The sequence below is a fragment of the Strix uralensis genome, chromosome Z (assembly GCF_047716275.1).
Source record: "Strix uralensis isolate ZFMK-TIS-50842 chromosome Z, bStrUra1, whole genome shotgun sequence".
In the NCBI taxonomy this organism is placed as follows: Eukaryota; Metazoa; Chordata; class Aves; order Strigiformes; family Strigidae; genus Strix; species Strix uralensis.
The window spans coordinates 25829047-25849290 of NC_134012.1; the positions used below are offsets into that span (position 1 = coordinate 25829047).

Consider the following 20244-nt stretch of genomic DNA (forward strand, 5'->3'; position numbering starts at 1 on the left):
GTGTTGGCAAGCAGCGTAGCCAGCAATTTACTTGCAGAACTTAAAATGGTAGAAACACTGAGGTCATTAATGCAGACAATTCTGCTCTGCTAAAAATACCAAGGATTAGGGGGACTAATACATGAAAGCAAAGCATCAACACACCAGATAGTGTTTATTTCCTAGAGGGAGGAGGGGTGGTTGTGCTTGTTTCATTTAAAAAAAAAAAAAAAAAAAAAAAAAAAGGAAAAGGCAGGCTTTCATTTTTATTTTTATTTTAAATATGCTTGGCCAGTTGTACGGGTTCTAGCAGCTTTCAGACTGGTTAATTAATAAAGGGTCTTACCAGAGCTCAATGAAAAACAATGGAAATACTTTCCCTTGGCTTCTCTGGATGTAGCTTTTGAGTATGGTGCCTGATGTGCCACCAGGGCCAGTGCTGCTGCTGCTGCCATTATAGCTGACAGTGAGTGAGCAAACCTTTGGTCAGTGCAGAGGGAGCAGAGCTTTGCTGATCTGCTGGGACATTCCTGGTGAACAATCTCAGCAGTGGGTGGGTCTCTCCCTTGCAAAGGCATCTGGTCCCGGGAGAGGCTTTGCATCTTTCTTCTCTTTGTTTTGCACCTTCAGATTCAGCTCCTTGAACAAGCAGTTGCAGAACTGCAGAAGCAATTGCAAAAGCTTTTGAGTTAGAAGGATGTTACCTTATTGCCTCTTTTTGAAAGCATCTTTTCTCTTTGCTGGTGTCTCTCTAGGATTTTCCTAATCTTCAGGGCACTATAAAAACTAATCCTGGAGAGGAAAGGACCATGTCTGGTGGAAGACTGGGCGCTTCCAAGATGGTTATCATATATATTCCTCAAAGCCCTTTGCCAGCACAGGTGAAAATATATTGGCTTTATTTTCTAGCTAAAGCAAACAGAAGCAGGAAGATGCTTGACTACAAAACCCGGACTGAATCCCTTGCTAGGCTAGTAACAGACCCCGCAGCTATGCTGATGCCTTGGGCCTTGCAGCTTCATCCCGTGTGATCCCAGGGGAGCTGAACTGCTCGGGCCCACATTTGACCAACCATGTGCTGTTGAAGCCAGGGATTAGACTTGGCTCCTCCACCCTGGAAGAGTCATTCCATATTTATTGTAGTCTGACAGAGAAGCCTCACAAAGCTCAGACAAAAGCTTCCATCACCCCTAGCCACGCTGGGTTTGAGTTTTACCCTCTCTAAGGCTGCCTTCACCCCAAGCTTTGAAAACTGTGTGTTTCCCCCACCTTTGAGCCCCATTTCCTCCCCCCTCCCTGGTTTGAAGGCTGTTGCTGAGCCCTGAGTCTGTGTGGGGAGAGAGGCCCCATGTCCCAGGATCGCTGCTGCTTTTCCTTTGGAAGCCCTTTTGGCTCCTGTGCCAGCTGTTGCATTGCTTGAGGCTGGCTTACTCAGAGGATGAAAACCTGGTCCTGCTGTCGGCTCTGGGTCTGTGAAGGGATTGTCAGGTGAGGTGCCAGGTCTGAGCAGTGCAGGGAGGGGGTTTGGGGATGAGGGTTTCTGCAGTACTCCCCAGTTACTCGCAGTAGTCCTGCTGTGTGTATCAGACACTGTTTTTCCTAAAGGCCAGTTCTGCCCTCTGCTGTTTTCATAGCGTGAAGGCAAAGGCCAGAAAAAGAACCTTTTTCTCTGATCTAAGAGGGCTGTCCCCCATCTCTCCTAGGAGAAAACTGATTGCAGTTAAAAATACCCACTGTTAGGGAGCGAGTAGGAATTGGTTTCATAGGAAAGACCACTTGCTGCCAGCCAAATAAACCAGAAAATGGTACTGTGATGTTTTTGAACTGTTTGCTTATGAAGCAGAACTTCTTGGGACTGAGGTCCTGGCATAAGTTTGGTTGTGGCTCTGCAGCAAAAGAGCAGCAAAATCTGCTGGTAGAAGACCTGACTGTAATTTCTGTTTTTCTGTGATCCCCAGGAATACAGATGTTCATGTGCAACCGTGAACACTATGGCTTCCTTCCCATGCCCCTGAAATCGCACCAGACGCTACAAGAAGAAACCGAGAACCTTGTGCACACACTAACCGAGGCTATGAGTAAGTTGCTGTGCTCTGCCATGAGGGACCCCCCAAGTTCATGTTTGTAGAGCTCTCCTGCCAGCAGCCAAGCTGTCTTCCCCTTGGGAATCTGCATCCTGATCTGACTGCTCTCTTACTGTTTTGACTTGCAGTTTTCCATTTCCCACCGCTTTTCTACTCAGGGCTGTAATCACTTCACAGTCAGGTCAACCCCATTCACAAAACCCCTTGATCTCCCCATATTAAATGCCAAAATGCATCTTTAATGTGGAAAGGATGCTGCAGAACCTCGTCTTTGTCATGAGGTTTGTCTGGCACATGGCTGCTGGCTTCTGCTTTGCAACATGGACGCTTTCTGCTACACCCACTCCTGCACCGACTTCATAACCCAGCTCTCTGGGGCTTTTTAGACCCCGTGATGAAAACACATGCAGATATATCAGTGCAGCTTGTACATGAGGGTGATGCTGGGGATCTTTCCTCTCTTTCAGTCGATCATCCTCCCATTGAACCCTCTCAGTATGTCTCTGTTCCTCCGAAGAATCCTGACAAGATGGGATTTGATGAAGTAAGGAACCTATTTTGCTGCCCCTGTCTTGTCTTGTCTTCCTATTTATCACTTCGAGGACCTGGGTTCTCCCTGTAGCTGAGCTTCCAGCCGTTTCCATTGGAATATATTATCTTTTCATGTAGTTAGCTCTTTCCCAATCACTCATCTTTTGGACTTAAACTTTTTGGACATCCTTTTGTGGGGAGGGCTTCTGCCGAGTTCAGGGAAGCAGAAGGGAAAGGGCTCAAGGAGCTTTCTTTCCCTCTGGCGTTTGCTGTGGAGAAATGAGGCCAGTCAGGTCTGTGGGCACTTAGTAGCTGCTACAAGAGTCCTGTTCAGAAGTGCAGGTTTGTGTGCAAGGGCAGTGCCCAGCGAATCTTTGGGCTTCCTGCTTTGATGGTATGGATGTTTTAATCCAGCCAGGAGGAGATGACAGAAGTGAGGCTGAAAAACATGTTATTTAACTCCCCAGTTCTTGTGCCATTTCCTCTACATCTGATTCTGCAGAGCAGCTTGACAGTCTGCAACAAAAACTGGTCTTTTGGGAAACCTCTCCTGCTTTCCAGTGACAGAAGGGAACAATTTCTCTCACCTGAGAGACGCACTGGAGAGCCTAGAGCAGCTGGGGGAGCCAGCTCACAGATGGGATCTAGCCCAAGCTAGGTATGTCCAGGGGTGGTGAAAATCATGTGTGCTGTGTCCTTACTGTGGCAGCTCTCCCCCTGCCCTGCTTGGTCACCACATTTTTCTGCTAGGGCCTTAAGTGAACTAGAAAGATGGTTGCTGACACTGCTAGTGCCCCAGGATCCTGCAGAAATTCCTTTCCCGTCTCTGCCACACATTGTGGAGAGAGCAAGCATTGAGGGGAGAAGGCTGGAGAGGGATCTGCTGTGCTTTAATTAGCCAGTGTCCGTTATTCACAGAGCCAGCAACCCCTGTGCCTGCAGCTGCCAGGGTGGCACCATGAGCGACAGGGTCCTGGTGATCAGGGGAGCCTTTGTTCTCTTGGTGTATTCTGCTACATCTGTTTATATGACTCGTAAAGCCTGAACCTGATTTGGCTATGTGGGTAATTCATTCATTTCTTTCATTCATTGCAGAAATTGTTTTGCTGGTAGAAATACATGACATACTTTCAGTTTTCTCAAACATATTGATTTTTGGGTCACATTCATTAACATTTGTGTCACCAGGTAAAAGATCAGAGTGCCTGCTTTTTATCCATGATGTGCCATTAATGGTATGCACTGCACAGCCATCAAGATCTTTCTTATTGTTTGTGGCTTGAACACTTAACTGGTTTTCATTAATCTCTTTTACACTGTACCCATCACCCAACAGTTTCGTTTCAATTCTGGTCTGGCTTGCAGAGTCTTCTGCAATTCTCCTTGTATCCCTATTGTCTGGAAGGATCCATTTCTCATTTACCACAGTGGTCCCCAATTTTTGAATCTCAGTTAACTCCTGAGGGTTATCTATCTTTTTCCCATAATCTACTTCTTGTTCCATTACATACAATTTTATTGGTTCCCTTAAAGCTGCTTTCTTTGCCTCTTCATCTGCTGAATTATTACCTCTGATTTGATATCCTGTTCCCTTCTGATGTCCTTTTATGTGTACTACTGCAATTTCTTCAGGGCCTCTCAGTGCCTGCAATACTTGAACTATTAATTCCTGATGCACCAGATCTTTTCCTTGAGTATTAATCATTCCTCTTTCTTCCCAGATCTTTCCAAATGTGTGAACCACCCCAAATGCATATTTGGAATCGGTATATATAGTGCCTTTTGTGTCTTTTAAAATTTCAAGAGCTCGATATAAAGCGTATAGTTCACATGCTTGAGCTGACCATGCAGGACTGAGAGGGCCTGATTCTTTGACTACTAACTTGATTCCATCAACTATTGCATATCCCGATTTTCGTTTCCCATCTATAACCCTAGAGGACCCATCTATAAACCATCTCTTGCCTCCAGATAGTTCAGTTTCTTCAAGGTCAGGCCTTATCTTGGTTTGTAATTCTATTGCTTCGATGCAATTGTGATTTAATTCACCCCTAGGATCCCCATACAAAAATTGAGCAGGGTTTTGAGCACCGGTTACTCTCAGTTCTAATTCTGGTGCTTCCATTAAGATAGTTTCATATTTCAATAGTCGACTATCAGTGAGCCATTTCTCAGCCTTTTGCTGCAGTACCCCACGCACATCGTGAGGGGAAAACACTGTGATAATAGCTCCAAAAGTTACCTTTCGTGCCTCTTCAATCAGTAAGGTGGCTGCCACCAAAGATTGTAAGCGTGTTGGCCAGCCCCTGCTTACGGGATCTAATAATTTTGAAAAATATCCAATTGGTTTTTTACTTCCAGCCCAATCTTGGGTTAGAACCCCATAAGCAGTTTGATTTGAGGTGGTTATCAACAATTGAAAAGGGCTTTTAACATCTGGTAAACTTAACACTGGAGGCTCAGCCAGTGTTTCTTTTAGTTTCTGAAACCTATTCTCGTCTCTTCTAACATGCACCTCCTGCGCTTCTCCTAACAATTCCTGTAGACCCTGCTCTTGCCAATCATCGAATTTTTCTAACTTCTTTCTAATATCTCCCCATAATTTGGTCACGAATTGAGTTTTTAATAAAGCCTCCCCCACCGGGGATGCAGGGTCTACTCCCGAATACATTTGTAAAATCTTTTGCTCGCTTGCCGCTGTATTCCCTGGCCAGGCTCTTCCGGCAGCGTGGTCAGATTGGAGCGCTCAGCGCAGCCCCTGCGGGGGCACAGCCACGGCCAGGCCCCCTCCCTGCGGTGCCGCAGGGGGGCCGGGTCCTGGCGCGGGGTCGTGCTGCGGTCCTAGGGGCCGCCCGCCGCCGCCAACGCCTCCCCAAACCTCTGCCCCACTATTTTCTACTTGTTTCTGCTTTTCTTGGTTACTGGTTCTGCTAGCTGGTGGAGGGGAAGGAGCACTTGGTTTTGGTTCTTCATCCTCTGAGTTTCCCTCATAAGGAGGAAGAAGATTCTCTAAAGGTTCCCATTCTTTGTCTTTTAAAGTTTTCTTTTCTGCATTTTTATTTTTCAATAATAGGATTTTTGATATCGTCCGGGAATCTCTCCACACATGTGCAGTCACATTCCTCTTGGTTACAAGGATTTTAATTTTTACATATGAATTTAGTGCCTGACATGCCCAATTGTCAGAATTTCCAAATTTCGGCCAAAATAAATAATTAGATTTAATAGGTTCTTTGGTCCATTCGACCATACAATATTGAATCATTTTTTCTTTACTTTTTCCTTTTGTTTCTGACCAATTAGCCCAATTTCTTAACATGGAACCCAGGGGACTGTCCTGGGGAATATCGGGTAAATCGCTCCCTTTCTCGGAACCTCTCCGTGGGTTCCCCGAGCTGCGGGACTTACTCCCCTTCTGGCCCATAATCAAGACTTGCCTAGGCTCAAGTCCTTGTATTTCTGCTTGAGTCCCTGGGATAAAACCTATCCCAAGTACCCTGTCCTGGGATCTAACCTATCCCGAGTACCTCCTGAGTCCAAAACCTGCCTGAGTCCTTTCAAACTTTTCCTTTCACTTCGCCCCTTCGCCGGCCAGGCTCCTCGCGGAACTCTGGAACCGCGGCTAGAAGGACTCCGCACTCACTTCGTGACACTGTCACGTCTCAGTCACACCACGCTCACTCAGGCATACTCAGGCACACTCAGGCAGATACCCTCCCCCACCAAGCAGCACTCACAGTCCGAGGTCTTCGCCTGGATCTTTTACGGGGAAATCTCTGGGAGCTTCTCCTGGGATCTCGCTTTTCTTTTGCTTGTTCTTATTGCCTTTTTGTTCGTGATACTGCCGGTCCGAGAGAGCACCGGAGTCCAGGGGCCACCTAAAAGGTGGGGCGCCTCCCCTGAAAAAATCCAATACTCCACGGGTTTCGCAGTATCACGTCGGAGTCACCAAATTGTTATAAATGCAGAGGCAGAGCCGAAAATAACTTTTATAAATTGATTGCAATAAGAACAAGCTCGGTACGCCGGGGGGCAGGGGGGTTTCTGCTCCGCACCGACAGACACCAGGTGGTGCTGCGTCACTCCCTTCTATAGCCCCATCCTGGGCTTCACATGCACAAGGGCCCCTCAAACTCTCCCGGGCTTTCTGGTGTTGCTCGGGCTCCTGACAGGGGTCCCTCCAATCATTTTCCACCTGCGCAATCCGGTGTTGCTGGGGACTTCTGACAGGGATCCCTCCAGTAATTTTCCACTTGCATAACAACAGTCACTGAGGAAAAAATACCCCCAAACCCTTTTAACCATAAAACCACGACAAATCTCCCTTAACATATATACATTGCAAAATACATTAAAGTCATTATATTTTCTTAACACGAATCACCACCATATTCTTCACATTTGATTTATTCAGGTTCATATTAACACAGTAGATAGCCTTTGCCCCATCCTATTCACTGGCTCAACCTCTTCACCACACTTTTCCAAGATTTCGGCAGTGTGGTGCTGGTGTCAGCAGCTGCTTCGATCTCACGTGAAAGGCTGTAACTGCAGAACAGAGGGCACTGGGTTAATTTTTACAGGCAATACTATTAGTTATGTATCTCAAAGCAGTAATATTCAAGAAATTTGAGAAACCTTCAGTTATTCCCACTTCACCAAAGGTTGCAACCCCACAAAGAGGAACATAGCTCTGTCTACATTTTACCCTGATGAAGGGGATATTTCACTTCTTTATAATAATTTTTAAAATCAGTGCTTTTTTGGATGACATTCATCATTTCATTTAAAAAAAATAGTCAAGAAAATACTTAGCATGTGAATCTTGGATAAGCTGACTTTTTTTTACTATGACTCAGTACAATGCAGTATGTATCTATGCTTACACTCTTAGTGCAGCAGAGTGGTATTCAGATACCTAGTGGAAATATTAAAATGCTGTAAAGAAATTGTCTTGGGTTGGTCTAGCAGCATGTGCCGTAGCACAAAACTCAGCAGAGCTGCAAAACCCACCCCAAACACCCGGGAGACGTTTATCTGGTGAGCGCTCAGCGAGCTCTGTGTTGCCTTGGCTACCTGCTGCCCGCATCCACCAGCCGAACGCTCAGTGCCTGCATCTTGACGGCCCCTAGGATCGACCTCTGAGCGTGTGTCTGGGCATACAGACAGCCCAGACACAATAGACTATCAGATTTCAGAGTCAGGAGCCTGATTTCCAATCTCAAAAGAAAAAAAAAATCCAGTCTCAAAACAACCCTGCTAAATGTTCAACAGGGTTTCTACAGCTGTTTAGCAGAAGACAGAGGTATTTCCACCCTCCTGGAGCAGCAGTACATGTAAGTTCATGTAAGAGGACAGCTGAAGGCTGACATAACCCACCTGCAGGTGGGTGTGGGGTAAGAAAAGCCTGCTTTGCCAGCTGGACTGAGAACCTACCTCTCCTCCTCAGTTAAATGCTCTTGTTTCCTGAACCACTGGATGAATTTTGGGTCTGGTGTCAGGCAGTAGCTGTCACATGTAGACTGCAAGAGCATAATTTGGGCAATTACTTCAAATTCCTACAAAAAAAAAAAATCAAACGGGAATTCTAATTAGAAAACAACATAAAGCCAAATTCACTCATTCATATACTAAACACATGCAACAACAGATCCAGGACAAACTTAATTTGATCTGAAGTTCAGTTTCAGTTGAGTGACTATTTCAAGAACCAGTTTTTCAAACAATGAAGTCTTCCCCCCCCACCCCCCCAGCATCTGAAATGTTTATTGAAATGTGAACATTTTCAGACAAGCACAAATCAGAAGACAAACACAAGGAATCATACTTCACCACAGCGCTTTTCCCAAGTACTAACTGAAGTGCAATGCTAGTGCAAACCCACCGAATGGCAGCACTGCTGGTTGTTCCTCTAGGAACGAGGGTAGCAAAGGGTCATAAAGTCTTCAGATTACCCTACCTGCTGACCCCTGCTCTGGCCAGAGCAGCTGTGAGAGAAAAAACATGCTCTGTGCTTAGGTGGTTCTCAGACAGCAAGCGAGGGTAATAATTAGGGGGGCCTGCGATGAAAGCAGAGAGTCTGATTCTCCCCGGCTTTTCACGTTGTACACTCACACTTGCACCAGAGGAACATAAAATGCTACCCATAATACGTGTGACTGGAATTGCAGCTCTTCTCTAACTCCACTTGCACACACGCTTTGCCACAATAATTCTTAATACCCCCTCGTGTTAGAGCAGGGTATAGAATCAGGATGTGGGAATGGAGCTGAGTACTCAGCATGGTTCAGAGGGCAGCTTTGCCGCTGGTTTGTATGAAGCTGGACTGATGACCAACCAGAAGCTCCGGTATCCCATTATTAGTATCCTGAGCCCTGCAGTTGTACATGCAAGGCAAGTCCAAGAGGTGGTTTGTAGAGCTGGGAGCAGTTAAGGGAAGGAAATGGCTCCATCCCAGCCAACTCCAAGTCTGCTTTCAGACCCCAGAAGGGAGATTTGGCATGACTTCATTCAGACAGATGAAACCCTAGAACCTTTACTCCTACATAACATTACTTATCTCTGACCAACAAGGATCAGGCTGAAAGGGAAGACTGATAGCTTTTATTCCTCTGTCTCATCTGCAGCCTTTCACCTAGAAATAGTTTACTGCAGTAGAAGGAAGATATTTATGAACTCTATCTTCTGGAAAGCAAAGGTCTCATGCCACCAGCTCTGTTTCAACACACAGGTCATACGCATGTATCGTATTCCCATGAACACCAAATGGAGGGAGTGTGCATGCCCTGGATGTAATTCCCATGGAAGTGGCCTGCAGCTCCTCTTCCCCTATTGCACACATCTAAAAAGTAGGTTCTCATTCTGCAGTTTGTTCACAGTTTGGCAGAAGCCCACAGCATTTCAGGGATCTGTTCTTTCCTCATGAACTTGCATTAAAATTCACAGCTGTTATATACGCCTGAGCAATGACAAATGGCCTCGCCAAGAGAACGCTCTAGAAGAGGGTATCAGTAAACTAAAAATCACAGAACATTCAACTTACCCTTCGTCTCTTCTCAAAATTGATCAGGCCACCCTGTTGGAAGGAAAGAGAAGGGATCAGAATAGAGGAACACATGCTTAGTTGAACTTAATCACGAACAGGATGAAGTCGCAAGGCTAATGTAAAGCGCAGACCTGCCCTGAGCAAGGACCTTCTAAAAATAACCTGTTTCCAGATCTGGTATAAACCCCAGCGCTCATATATCTGAGCCTCCAAGGGACATCTGTCCTCACGGCCTATATGGCAATCTGCCCGAGAAAAAAAAGCCCAATACAAGAATGCTCATAAAAGCTGTGTTGAGATCAGGTCTGAAGGATGCTACTGGGATTTTGCATGCAAGAAACAAACTTGGCTCTTGCCTGTGCTGTGAGTTTAGCAGGGTTCCCAGTGAGTCTCAGAAACACCAAGTGAACACAAAGCATGGACAGGAGGGAAACTGCCAAAAAGAAAATGGATGGACAGCAACCTTATGCAGGCCTGCTTCAGTGCAGTTCTGCAAAACAAACCACCACTAAAGACCCCAGCAATGATTGCCAGCCCAGGGAGAACTGTATTTGCCCATTCTTATCATAAATACCAACACCAGCACAATGAAGGCTGCAGTCTTTCTATTAATGGTTTCAAACACCTTTGAAAATTGGCCCCATCCTCAGTCTCTGTTAAACAACCAGACTCTCTCACAGTCCTTTTCCCCTTCCTATAGTAAATTGGTTCCCCCTGCTTGTTCAGCTAAAGACAAATGAAAAAAACCAAGTCCTCAATCACCTTAGGGCTCAGACACACCTGAGTCAATACGGAAGCACTTCAGTGATCAGTCTGAAGTGCTGAATTGTTGATTCTGTGTATTTTCCCAATTATTCACATAAATCTTCACGCCTAATATGTTGTTTTCAGAAAAATAAAACAGAATAATGGAAAGACTACTTTCTTCACATTTTCTAACCTAAGAAAACAAGACAAAACACGATGCTAAGCTTGTCCGTTCAGATAACAGCACTTGAATTCACACAAGATTCTTGTTGCTGATAAAACTGCATATTGCTCCCTTTTTTTTGAAAACAGATTCCTCCATTTTTAAGAACTGCAGAAGAACCCGGTAGAAGACACAGGAACAGACACACTCAGTGCCAGGAAGGCAGGGAGGATATTTAGGAATCAAAAAATTGCCTCAAATTACCTCGATATAGTCCTGAAGTGCTGTGTCAAGCATGATGAGATCAGTGAGAAAGGTACCAAGATAAGGTACCGTGCCTTGCATTACTCCCTGCAAATGATCAGAGCAACGTTGGATTAAATGACTGAGAAATGGTAATAATTAGAATGCTAGAATACACCTGTGTAGGAAAATGAAATAAAAGCAGTCTGCTTAACCAAACAGTGGTCTTATGTTTTCTTTCATTGCATCCTCTCAGTATCTAATCTAGAATTCAAATCAAATTCTAATGAGAGTGGGATGCTCTCACAGATATTGCCAAGTGGTTTTATATTACAATACTGCCACCACACCCTGGTTTCTAACAGTGGGTCACCAGGAAACCCCACTTGTGGAAGAAGCATTGAGCAGCAGGGACGATCTCTGCTACAAGAGGAGCAGCCGGGGAATGGTCCCGGCTAGCCTGTGTAAGCAGTTTCTCGCTCTGCCTCATTCCAGTGGATTTTTCCTTAATGGTGTTATGCCATGTGACAGTCAAGTCAAATCAAGTCACACTTGTTCTCCTCTAAGAAGTGACCATCTTCCTCAGCCATTCCTTTCATTTTAATACTAATTATTCAAATTTTAAACTTTCTAGGCTGCTAGAAGTTGTAGAATTCAGGCTGTTTCTACACTTGTGAAGGAAACGCTTGTTTCTACCATCCAAAAGGCTCCGTACTTTTTCCAGTCAAACAAATAGACAAAAAATCATATTCAGCACTTTTGCCTCCCTATCCCAGATTTCTCTCCCCCCTGTCCTTTTAAATCTTTGCCAACTTTGAGACAAAAGGCATTTGCACCAGCAGACTGGAAACCGGACACATTTTACAAAGCAATCTCTGTAAAAGTCTGTGCAATTTTCAAGCTGGTATGTCAGAAGCTTCATGAGCTTGCTTAAAAGTAAATGAGATTTCTGCTCTGCCAGAGCTAATTTTCTTTATCACAAGAATTCCAGTATTTATATTATGTATTTTACTACATGAAAAAGTTTCCCTGTATTTCTCTCTAAAGGGTAGCAGGAGTAGTTAATGGAATTCTTTCTTGCAGGACAGAAACAAGACAGTTGAAAACGAAGAACACAGGTTTATATTCATCAATCATTTATCACTCTTCTATATGACAGATTTAGTACATTTCTGGAAGACCTGAAACTGAGGCCAAACCCTTGTCTCAGTGTCCATCCCCAACAGCTGATTGGGATGGGAAGCAAACGCAAGCGGGAGCAGCAAACCTGTCCACCCAGTTACCCCCTTGCAGGGGACAGGGGAAGATTGGTGCCAGGGAACATAACGTGGCCCCTGCGTACAACCACCCAATCCTGAAATCTCTGAGCGTTCCCAGCATCAGATCTCTGAACACACTAGCTATGCTGATGCTTTGCATATCCGTTTCCTCCAGCCTTTCAGTACACAGGCGGGTGTTACTGGAGTAGAAGGACAGCTGGGTTGCACTGAAAACCATCGCTGTTACAGCGTGGCAGCTCAGTGTAGGCCATACAGCTTGAGCGGGGTGCAGCACGAATCCTGCTTTGGAACTGTCTTTATATACAGATGTATGTGTGTGGGGGATCATCTACATATATATGCACTTTATATACACACACAGAGGGTATTACCTGCTTACTATGATGCACAGCATAAGTGAAATACAGCTTTGGACATATATTTACAGGAACAAACATTCCGACTGCCTGTTCAGTCTAAACCTTTCACTTCACTTGCTTTGCATCAGCTAATCAATAGCATTGATGGGATTGTTTTTCTTGACAGAGGCACACTCAAGAGCTTTACCTACCGCACGCTCTCTTTGTTAAATACCTTTCCAGTTTTTGCTCCTTATATAATTCACCAGTTAGGGTTAATCATGTTATCAGTTCAAAACGGGGAGGAAAAGGACCCCAAACGCACCATATCTTTTTGAAGTTGCAGCCGCCTCTGTGTCCTTTTCTGATTTTCTTTCACACTGCTGTCCAGGTTGGCAAATTTGGGTGTTCCTTCCTGTGAGTTAAAAGAGAATTAAAGGCAATTAACAAAGGATCTAAGTGATAAGCTGGCAACTATGTTTGTGTAAAATAATTGCAAATACATTTAATGGGGCAAGCAAATTTATTTGCTGTATAGGTACATGCACGTGTACATACATGTGCTAAACTTCTGGGACTTGTACACTGATTGGGAATTGTGGACAAAATCCCACAAAATTACTACAAGGCAGTTTTTTCAGCAAAGTGGCTCTACTCTGGTCAAAGCTAAGCGCTGTTGAAAATCTCCTGAGAGTTTAAATCAGAGAAGCTTAGATGTACTTTCAGGTGGCCAGATGCTTCTCTGAACTCTATCCTGACACTCTTGACCTCAGGATTTCTGTTTAATTTCCTAATCAGGACTGCTACAAGTAAACATCTCTATCTTATGTAATGCTTTGTTGTTTTTCTTATGCCACAACAGAGATCCAGCAACTACCCTCTGTGGCTTATTGACTAATCCAAAAACACGCAGGAAATGAAAGGAATAGGTTTTCATCTCCACAATTCAAGCTTTCCTGTGAATGGATGAGCTATTTCACAATAGATCTGTAGCCTTTATTTCCCTGGATCCATATGGGATGCTGGGAGTTACTGTTATTTTCTCCAGTGGTTGGACAGATGGGGCATGAATCATTATCAGTCTTTTTAAGAGGCACAAAACAACAGCCTGCACTTGTAAAGATCCTTTCATCACAACATTTACTTCTCTCAGTCACAGTTAAGGAAGAGATCAAACTCAAATTGTATTTCCTTCCTCAGCTGGAAAACAGGAGCAAATGAAAAACGAGTGTTGTCTCAATGTCTTCAAGATACTGAAAGATAAACTGGAGATCCTCTAACAGCAGCCGGCGGGCAGGCACAGAAGCTAAAACTGCAGCCTGCAGCAGAGCCATTATTTGGGGAGGAGAGAACACAGTGCTCCCTCTCCGTGCCAACCAACCTGTTTCATATGGCATTTTGTCTGCTTTACACTTAAATTTGTAGGATGGATAGGCAAGGTCAAACACGGCTTCCCTAGAGACACTATTTATAGTGAAAGAAAACAAAGACTTTAGGGATTCAGTGGACATTAATCCTCCAGTTGTTACAAAACAGTCCAAAAGGAGAAGTAGGAGAGAGGTTCTAGCTATTCTGTGGAATTTTTCTCCTCTCACTGCTTTCAAAATGTTTTGCAAATCTACTTACGGCAGCTGGAGAGGGTGATTTGCTGGGAGCCAGAAGGTCTGGGCTCAGATTGAGTTTTTGTTTTGTCTTTTTTATATTTAGTTTAATAAGCTGTTGTGAACACACATTTTCCCTCTATGCTTATTATTGTCTCACCTGCTTTAAAATTTAGCTACAGATGTTGATAAATGGATGATAAACAAAACAGATTGACAGGTTTGAATGTGTTCACCCATCATTCCTGAGCAAGACACTGTGTCAAATACCAAGGCAAGGGGGTAAGGTACAAATGCCAGACTGACTGGATAGAACTGCCAGAAAATAAACTGGTCAGGCAGTTTATAGAAATATTTTTATGCAGACAGAAAAAACTGCCACAAACATTCCATAGTTTCTACAGAATATAACCTTTCCCTGCTATTCTTCCTCACCCCTGTCAAGATCCTGCGCTTGTTGGGGTTCGCCCAGGCGAGTGCACAAGTCAAACTGTTTCAGACAGAGCCTGCTTTGTTGTCCATCTGGCCACACACAGAGCAGGAAGCCTGTTCCTTCGAAATTCCCAGCCCTGTTTTCTAGTTCCAAGACAGGTACGGGATAGTTGGATAAACATCTTGGTTTAATTCCTCAGCTGAAGCCGAGTGGCATTGTTCCAGTGAAGTCAAAAGCACTACAGCAGTGCAGCCCACTTGAGAATCTAATTTGGAGCTGCTCGGCACTCACCAGTGCAAACCAGAGCCTTTCCTGGTCTGCTCAGAGGGTGCACGAGCTAGCAGTTCATCTCTCTGTACAGTCCAGTCTAAAGCCAAAGAGCTAACTTGTAACTCATCTCAGTAAAATCCCACTACCACAGGTATGATCACAGCTATTCTTGAGCTAGACATCACCCTGCCCAAGAGATGTCTAACTACAGCAGTGGGGGCTCCAAGACTCCTGACCTGCTGTCCTGTGAACAAGTCCACACAGAAACTGTGCTGCTGCACCCTGCTGTATGTGGGTATCCAAGCTCAGCAGGCTAACACGGGCATAGGTGCTTTCAGGAGCAACAGAATCACCTCTCATCCCAGCAGAAAAGGTTTTACAGACCTCTCTTCCCTGAAGCACTGCATACAGTAGTTCAGGGAGAGATGAGCTTTGACAGCTCATTAGAAAAAGGGCTAACCTCAGCTTTGATTGCGAACACAAGCCTTGCAACTCAAGCTAATTCTCACCTTCATTAGCAGCCCCCTGCTTGTCAAATAATTGACACGGTTTGAGAAGATATCAGACAGCTCTTCAAACATCAGCATCATGTCCCTGTACAGGAAAAGATTAAATCATTTAGGTTATCAGTAAGCACTCTAATTCAGATCACTGTTTTTTTTCCTCATGAATCGTTAACAGTTGGGCATATAAAAGATACCACCACCAAAACGCATCCAGTGAGATGCTGCACATCAACTAGGAACTTTCCTGGGATCTTCTGGTGCTCCCCAGTAACACCAGCCTTATTTGACAGCATCACAAGGAATGCCACAGGTACACAGATCCTGGGCAGGGTTTTCAGTCACACTGAGGGGTATCAGATTGTTGTAAGAAAGCGGGTAAATGGATACAAAGAAACAGAAAAATAGCCGTGAGAGGTATCCTAAGTAGTACGTTTTTGCCCTGTGCCATGCACTCTGGAAAGCTAGAAGCCTTTAAGTGTATGAGCCCCTTTCTATTACCCAACACTATAAACACAAGATGGCAACATCTTGATCAGGAACAGGAACATGGGGCAGCAGAAGGAAAGACCCACTTCTCCTAGTGGAAATGCAGAAGTATACTGTGTGGCAGAGTGACGTTTCTCTTTGTTTATCAAAGACAAAGGAAAGAATCTATTCTTCACAAACTGAATGAGCAGAACACCATCTTTCCTACACAGATTTCTGGTGTCCGTTTGGCATGCAGTAAATATACCAGTTGCACAAAAAGGTATTCCCCTGTAAGAAATATCATCTTCAACACAGGCTTGGATTTTGTAGTTTGGGGATATATTTTAAGGAAATGTCAGGACCAAGAGATGATTAGTGAGGGTTTGTAGCAGCCTGGACCTCCTCCAACTTCACAGTAGAGTAGGCAACTGGCAAGTATCATGGTGCCCTTTTGCTGACCTTCCAAGAACTGTGTGCTTGTGCTGGGTGAGTAGCTAGTCCCATAGTTCTTCAAAATAGGTTGTGGAAGATCCAATACGCTATAAAGGACAGAAGAGACCCAGTACCCCTGAGGGCAGGTTGTCCAATCGATATGAAAGAGGAGCTCACAGCAGTCAGACCCAAAAAAGGGGTCTGAGCCTCACAGGAATGAGAGTTATCTTCTAAGAGAGCACTTGTCCATGAAGGAGCAGAATAGGAAGACTGAGAAGAACAAGATGAAAAGAAAGAGCACTGAGCTTTTTGTCTTTGTTTGGGGCTAGCCACAGGAGCAGAGGGGGATGCTTACTTTGAAACACACACCCAGGTCTTCTTTAGCCGATAGATGGAGCTGGACTGCAGTGCTGCAGTGATGGCCCTCAAGGAGGAAAAATTCTTCAGGATCCTACATTCCTGTGAAAGGAACGGTTAGAAATACAGGAGCATTAAATGTCAGCATTACGAATATGTTAGTGCTCTTCTGTTTGACTGGTGTCATGCTTGCTACACATTCTCACTGCTAAGCAGGCAGCTGCACAAATATTGAGCATCAAAAATATCACTCCCCTCCCCACCAGCCAACAAACACTTTATGGGCTTTGGCATTTATATCTTGTTTTCCTCACTTTCATGTATTTGTGGTGACATTGCAGTGTTACAGTTTCCAGTTGTCCCAGTAAAAATAAAAGTGGAACTGAGTCCATGAAGCCAGGCTAAGAAGCACAAATATTACACTTCTTAAAAAGCTCTTTATAGTTACCAATCCCTTTTACCCTTAAGGGGAAAAAACAGGCTTTGCCTCTTTATGTGTGGTATTTAAAATGTAAACCCTCAATCATCTAAGTGTCAATTAAAAATAGACACATGCAAAGGAATATCCTGTTATTCAAGTACGTGCACACTGTTAAAGAGAAAAACCTTCCCAGCTTTTCCAGAGTCAGGATCAAATCCTGACAGAGGGACTGGTTCATAGACATTTCTTACACAGCTTCTCTGGGGCAAAAGGTTTGATGGAAAAGGATACTGAAAAACTTAATTCTCAAAAAAATAGCACAGATTCCTGGTAAAGCAGATGGAAGCAAGGAGGAGAGGGAAAGTCTGGCCTGTGACTCTTCAAGGAACTCCTGTAAATCTGTTGGTGGCTCATGAACTAGAGCCCAGGCACCACAGACTTACACTCCTGCAAATACAAGCTCTCACTAGCAGGTGTCTGTACATGCAAACAAAACATTAACAGACAAAACACGTGCCAATTTGACGGTTGCATGTAGATGAGAATATATTCAAACTACAATTCCACCTTGCAAATTTTTATGGGACTGATTATTACACTAATAATGCTGATTATGTAAAGGATCTTTACAGTGAAAATAGACATAATTTATTTCCTTTGTAGGACTGATTCAATGTAAAGCAACGTTAACATAAACAAAAGTCAGACCTTAGTGTATCAGCAACTCTGTTCGTGAGTTGCATTAAAATTGACTGAACAACTAAGGCAAGTACATTTACTCCCATTTCTTTACCTAAAAAAAAAAAAAAAAATCTCTGAGCAACTTAGGAGGGTACATTTAACAAAGTATGGCTTAAGAAGACTGACTAAACACACAGCACTTGAAGCAGGTTAACAGTTAGGCTAGATAAAGACCAAGTTCAAGATCACGTGGTAGGACATGCAAGACCTGAAAGCTATTCTTGCACACTTTGGAGCCAAAGGAGCCACATAACAGCTCTTCTTCAGAGACTGACACATTTAAGAAGAAGAGCCTTCTTTCTTTAAGTTCAACCTGAAATTCAGACTGGGGAGAACATGGATTGAGAGGCACAAATTCTCAGCATTTAGTTTTTTCAAATACAACAGGAGTTTGTACTGGAAGATCCAATTTGGAACCATCTTGACTTAATTGCACGTTGTATAATTTAAAGCACATTAGGAATTCAATATTGGATTTTGTGTTCTTAATGATTTAACTGATTGCAGACTAAACTTTAGCAAGCTTTCATTTATATATAAGAAGAATTTTTAAGACTGCTCTGAATAACATTGTTTCGTGCTGTGTCCTTCACAAGAGGAAAGCCAGAAAGAATCCTGTGCAGAAGCAACTTTGATTTTAAAAGATTAAGCATAACAGGATATTAACGATTTCAATTTTACTTTCTATTTTTAAAGAAAATATTGTGTGAGTAAAATTGGCTGCTCCTGCTCAGGAACCCCAGATCTAGGCGGAGCAGAGAGGGCTGGCAGTTAGGAAAAGTATTCAGTTTATCTTGTAAACCAAGAAACTGGATCCAAAAGTCACGAACAAATAACAAACGTGGAACTCCATGCTGCTTAGTTACAGAGTTAGCAGTCAGTGAATAACTGCACTTTAATGAGTGGATTATTTTCTAATTGAGGCATCTAACTATTCAAAACATTCATTTGCATGCAGAAAGCAAGCAACTTTCTTCAGAAGTGGGCAGCTAAGTATACATGCAACTAGCTGTTCTACACGTGCAATTATTTTGTAGAGCGTGTACATGCATTTTTCGTGTGCTTAGCTAAGACTGGAGTATTTAATTATGTGTATGAACTAAGTAAAGGGAGAAGCACTGAATCAACAGAGGTGGAGAACAAAGTTCTCCATTCACACAACAAGTATGATGAGAGCAGTCCCTGTCCTGGCTTCCCGGGCCTCCCTGCTTCCTGGGATGAGCAGGAAGCTGCTTCGTACTTGCTCGCCCAGGCTGCAGCCCAGGCTGCCCCATAAAGGCCCCTTCAGCTCGTACCCTCTGCAACTTAAAGGTCTGCACACAGAAAATAGGAATCCAACTTCCTAATCCATTCGCAGGGGCTATAAAGCAGCCATCAGATGATAACAAAAACGAGTCAATGTAGGTGCCAAAAGAGAGGTGAAAGTCTTCTTCCCCATACCAGTTTCCTGAACCATGCAGCTGCCAAAGCTTAGGTGCCAGGACTAGCAATGCTGCCGCTGGAAGCATAGAAGTGCATTGTCAAGGCTGGAAAGCCTCTGCTTGGCTTGAGCTTTTTATGACTGCTTATTTTGTATAGCTCGGAAAGAATCCACGTGATTCTTAAAAGTCAACACACAGCCATATGAAAGTGCTTTAAACGTTCTCTTTAAAAGAGAGATCTAGTTTGCTGCCAGCTGCCCAGTGCTCTGAGGGGAGTTAAAAAGGTTACAGTAAAACATTAAAGATAAAATCTAAGAAATTAGCAAACCAGAGTTATGTAAAGTAGTCATGAAAAACCCTTTCGCACAAAGATAAGAAGCACACAATCTGCTACAAGACAAAGGAATTGAAGCCAAGAGTAAAAATGTGTTAGAGAAACACATGCGACAATGATAAAGCAGAAAGGTAAGATGATGAGGAGTCTGGTACCATATTGTAACTCTACTTATTTTTTCTGGTCACTGCTTGCACCTCTCACCCCCTCCCAACTCAGTTGGTTTGCATACATGATGTGAACCATGAATAACTCAGTAGGCAAACGACCTTTCAGCCTCAAGAATTTTTCAAAACAAAAGAGTACAAACAATAACTTCATTTTTTCCATGTTAAAGAGGCTAGTACTTCCTAGAAGTAAGTTAGCTTTGTCTGCACTTACTTAAAACCTCGTATTTACTTTACTTTCATATGTCCACACACATACATAAATGTATAAAACACAAACAGTTGTGCTGTCTTCCACCACATCTGATTTCAAGTTCCATGGCGTTCATCGACGCAGGAGAGGGAGCATGATGCTCATTGACTGAACATGAATGGCCAAAGGCAGGCAAGTGCAAAGCTTATTCTGACTCTGCCTGCTGCTTGCACCACTGCCAGTCCTACTCCTTTCTTGTTAAACCTTCTTCTGCAAACAAGTCTAACCTTTGGATGATATCAACCATCACTTCTCTTCTTTCTCTGATATGAGCAGTATTTAGTTCTAGGGAAGTGAACTGGTTGAATTGATACCTATCTTACCATAAATGTTGCATTATCAAGTATATGGCACTCCCCAGCTGCAAGACACAGTATCTGCCTCACCCATTAATTAGCACTCCCAAACCTGTGAAGAGACAAGCAGCAAC

At 43.8% G+C, this 20244-nt stretch overlaps 1 protein-coding gene across 1 annotated transcript in view; it reads right to left on the minus strand.

The window, feature by feature from the left end:
• Positions 1–6994: 6994 nt before the first annotated feature.
• Positions 6995–20244, minus strand: part of LOC141937826 (ral guanine nucleotide dissociation stimulator-like 1) — a 50066-nt gene continuing 36816 nt past the window's right edge. Inside the window, exons 8-13 of the mRNA XM_074856048.1 lie at positions 16476–16579; positions 15224–15308; positions 12736–12825; positions 9637–9669; positions 8031–8152; positions 6995–7142 (exon numbers count right to left, since the gene is read on the minus strand). Of these exons, the coding sequence (XP_074712149.1) occupies positions 7049–7142; positions 8031–8152; positions 9637–9669; positions 12736–12825; positions 15224–15308; positions 16476–16579 (528 nt within the window). The 3' untranslated portion in view covers positions 6995–7048. The remainder of the gene's footprint in view (positions 7143–8030; positions 8153–9636; positions 9670–12735; positions 12826–15223; positions 15309–16475; positions 16580–20244) is intronic.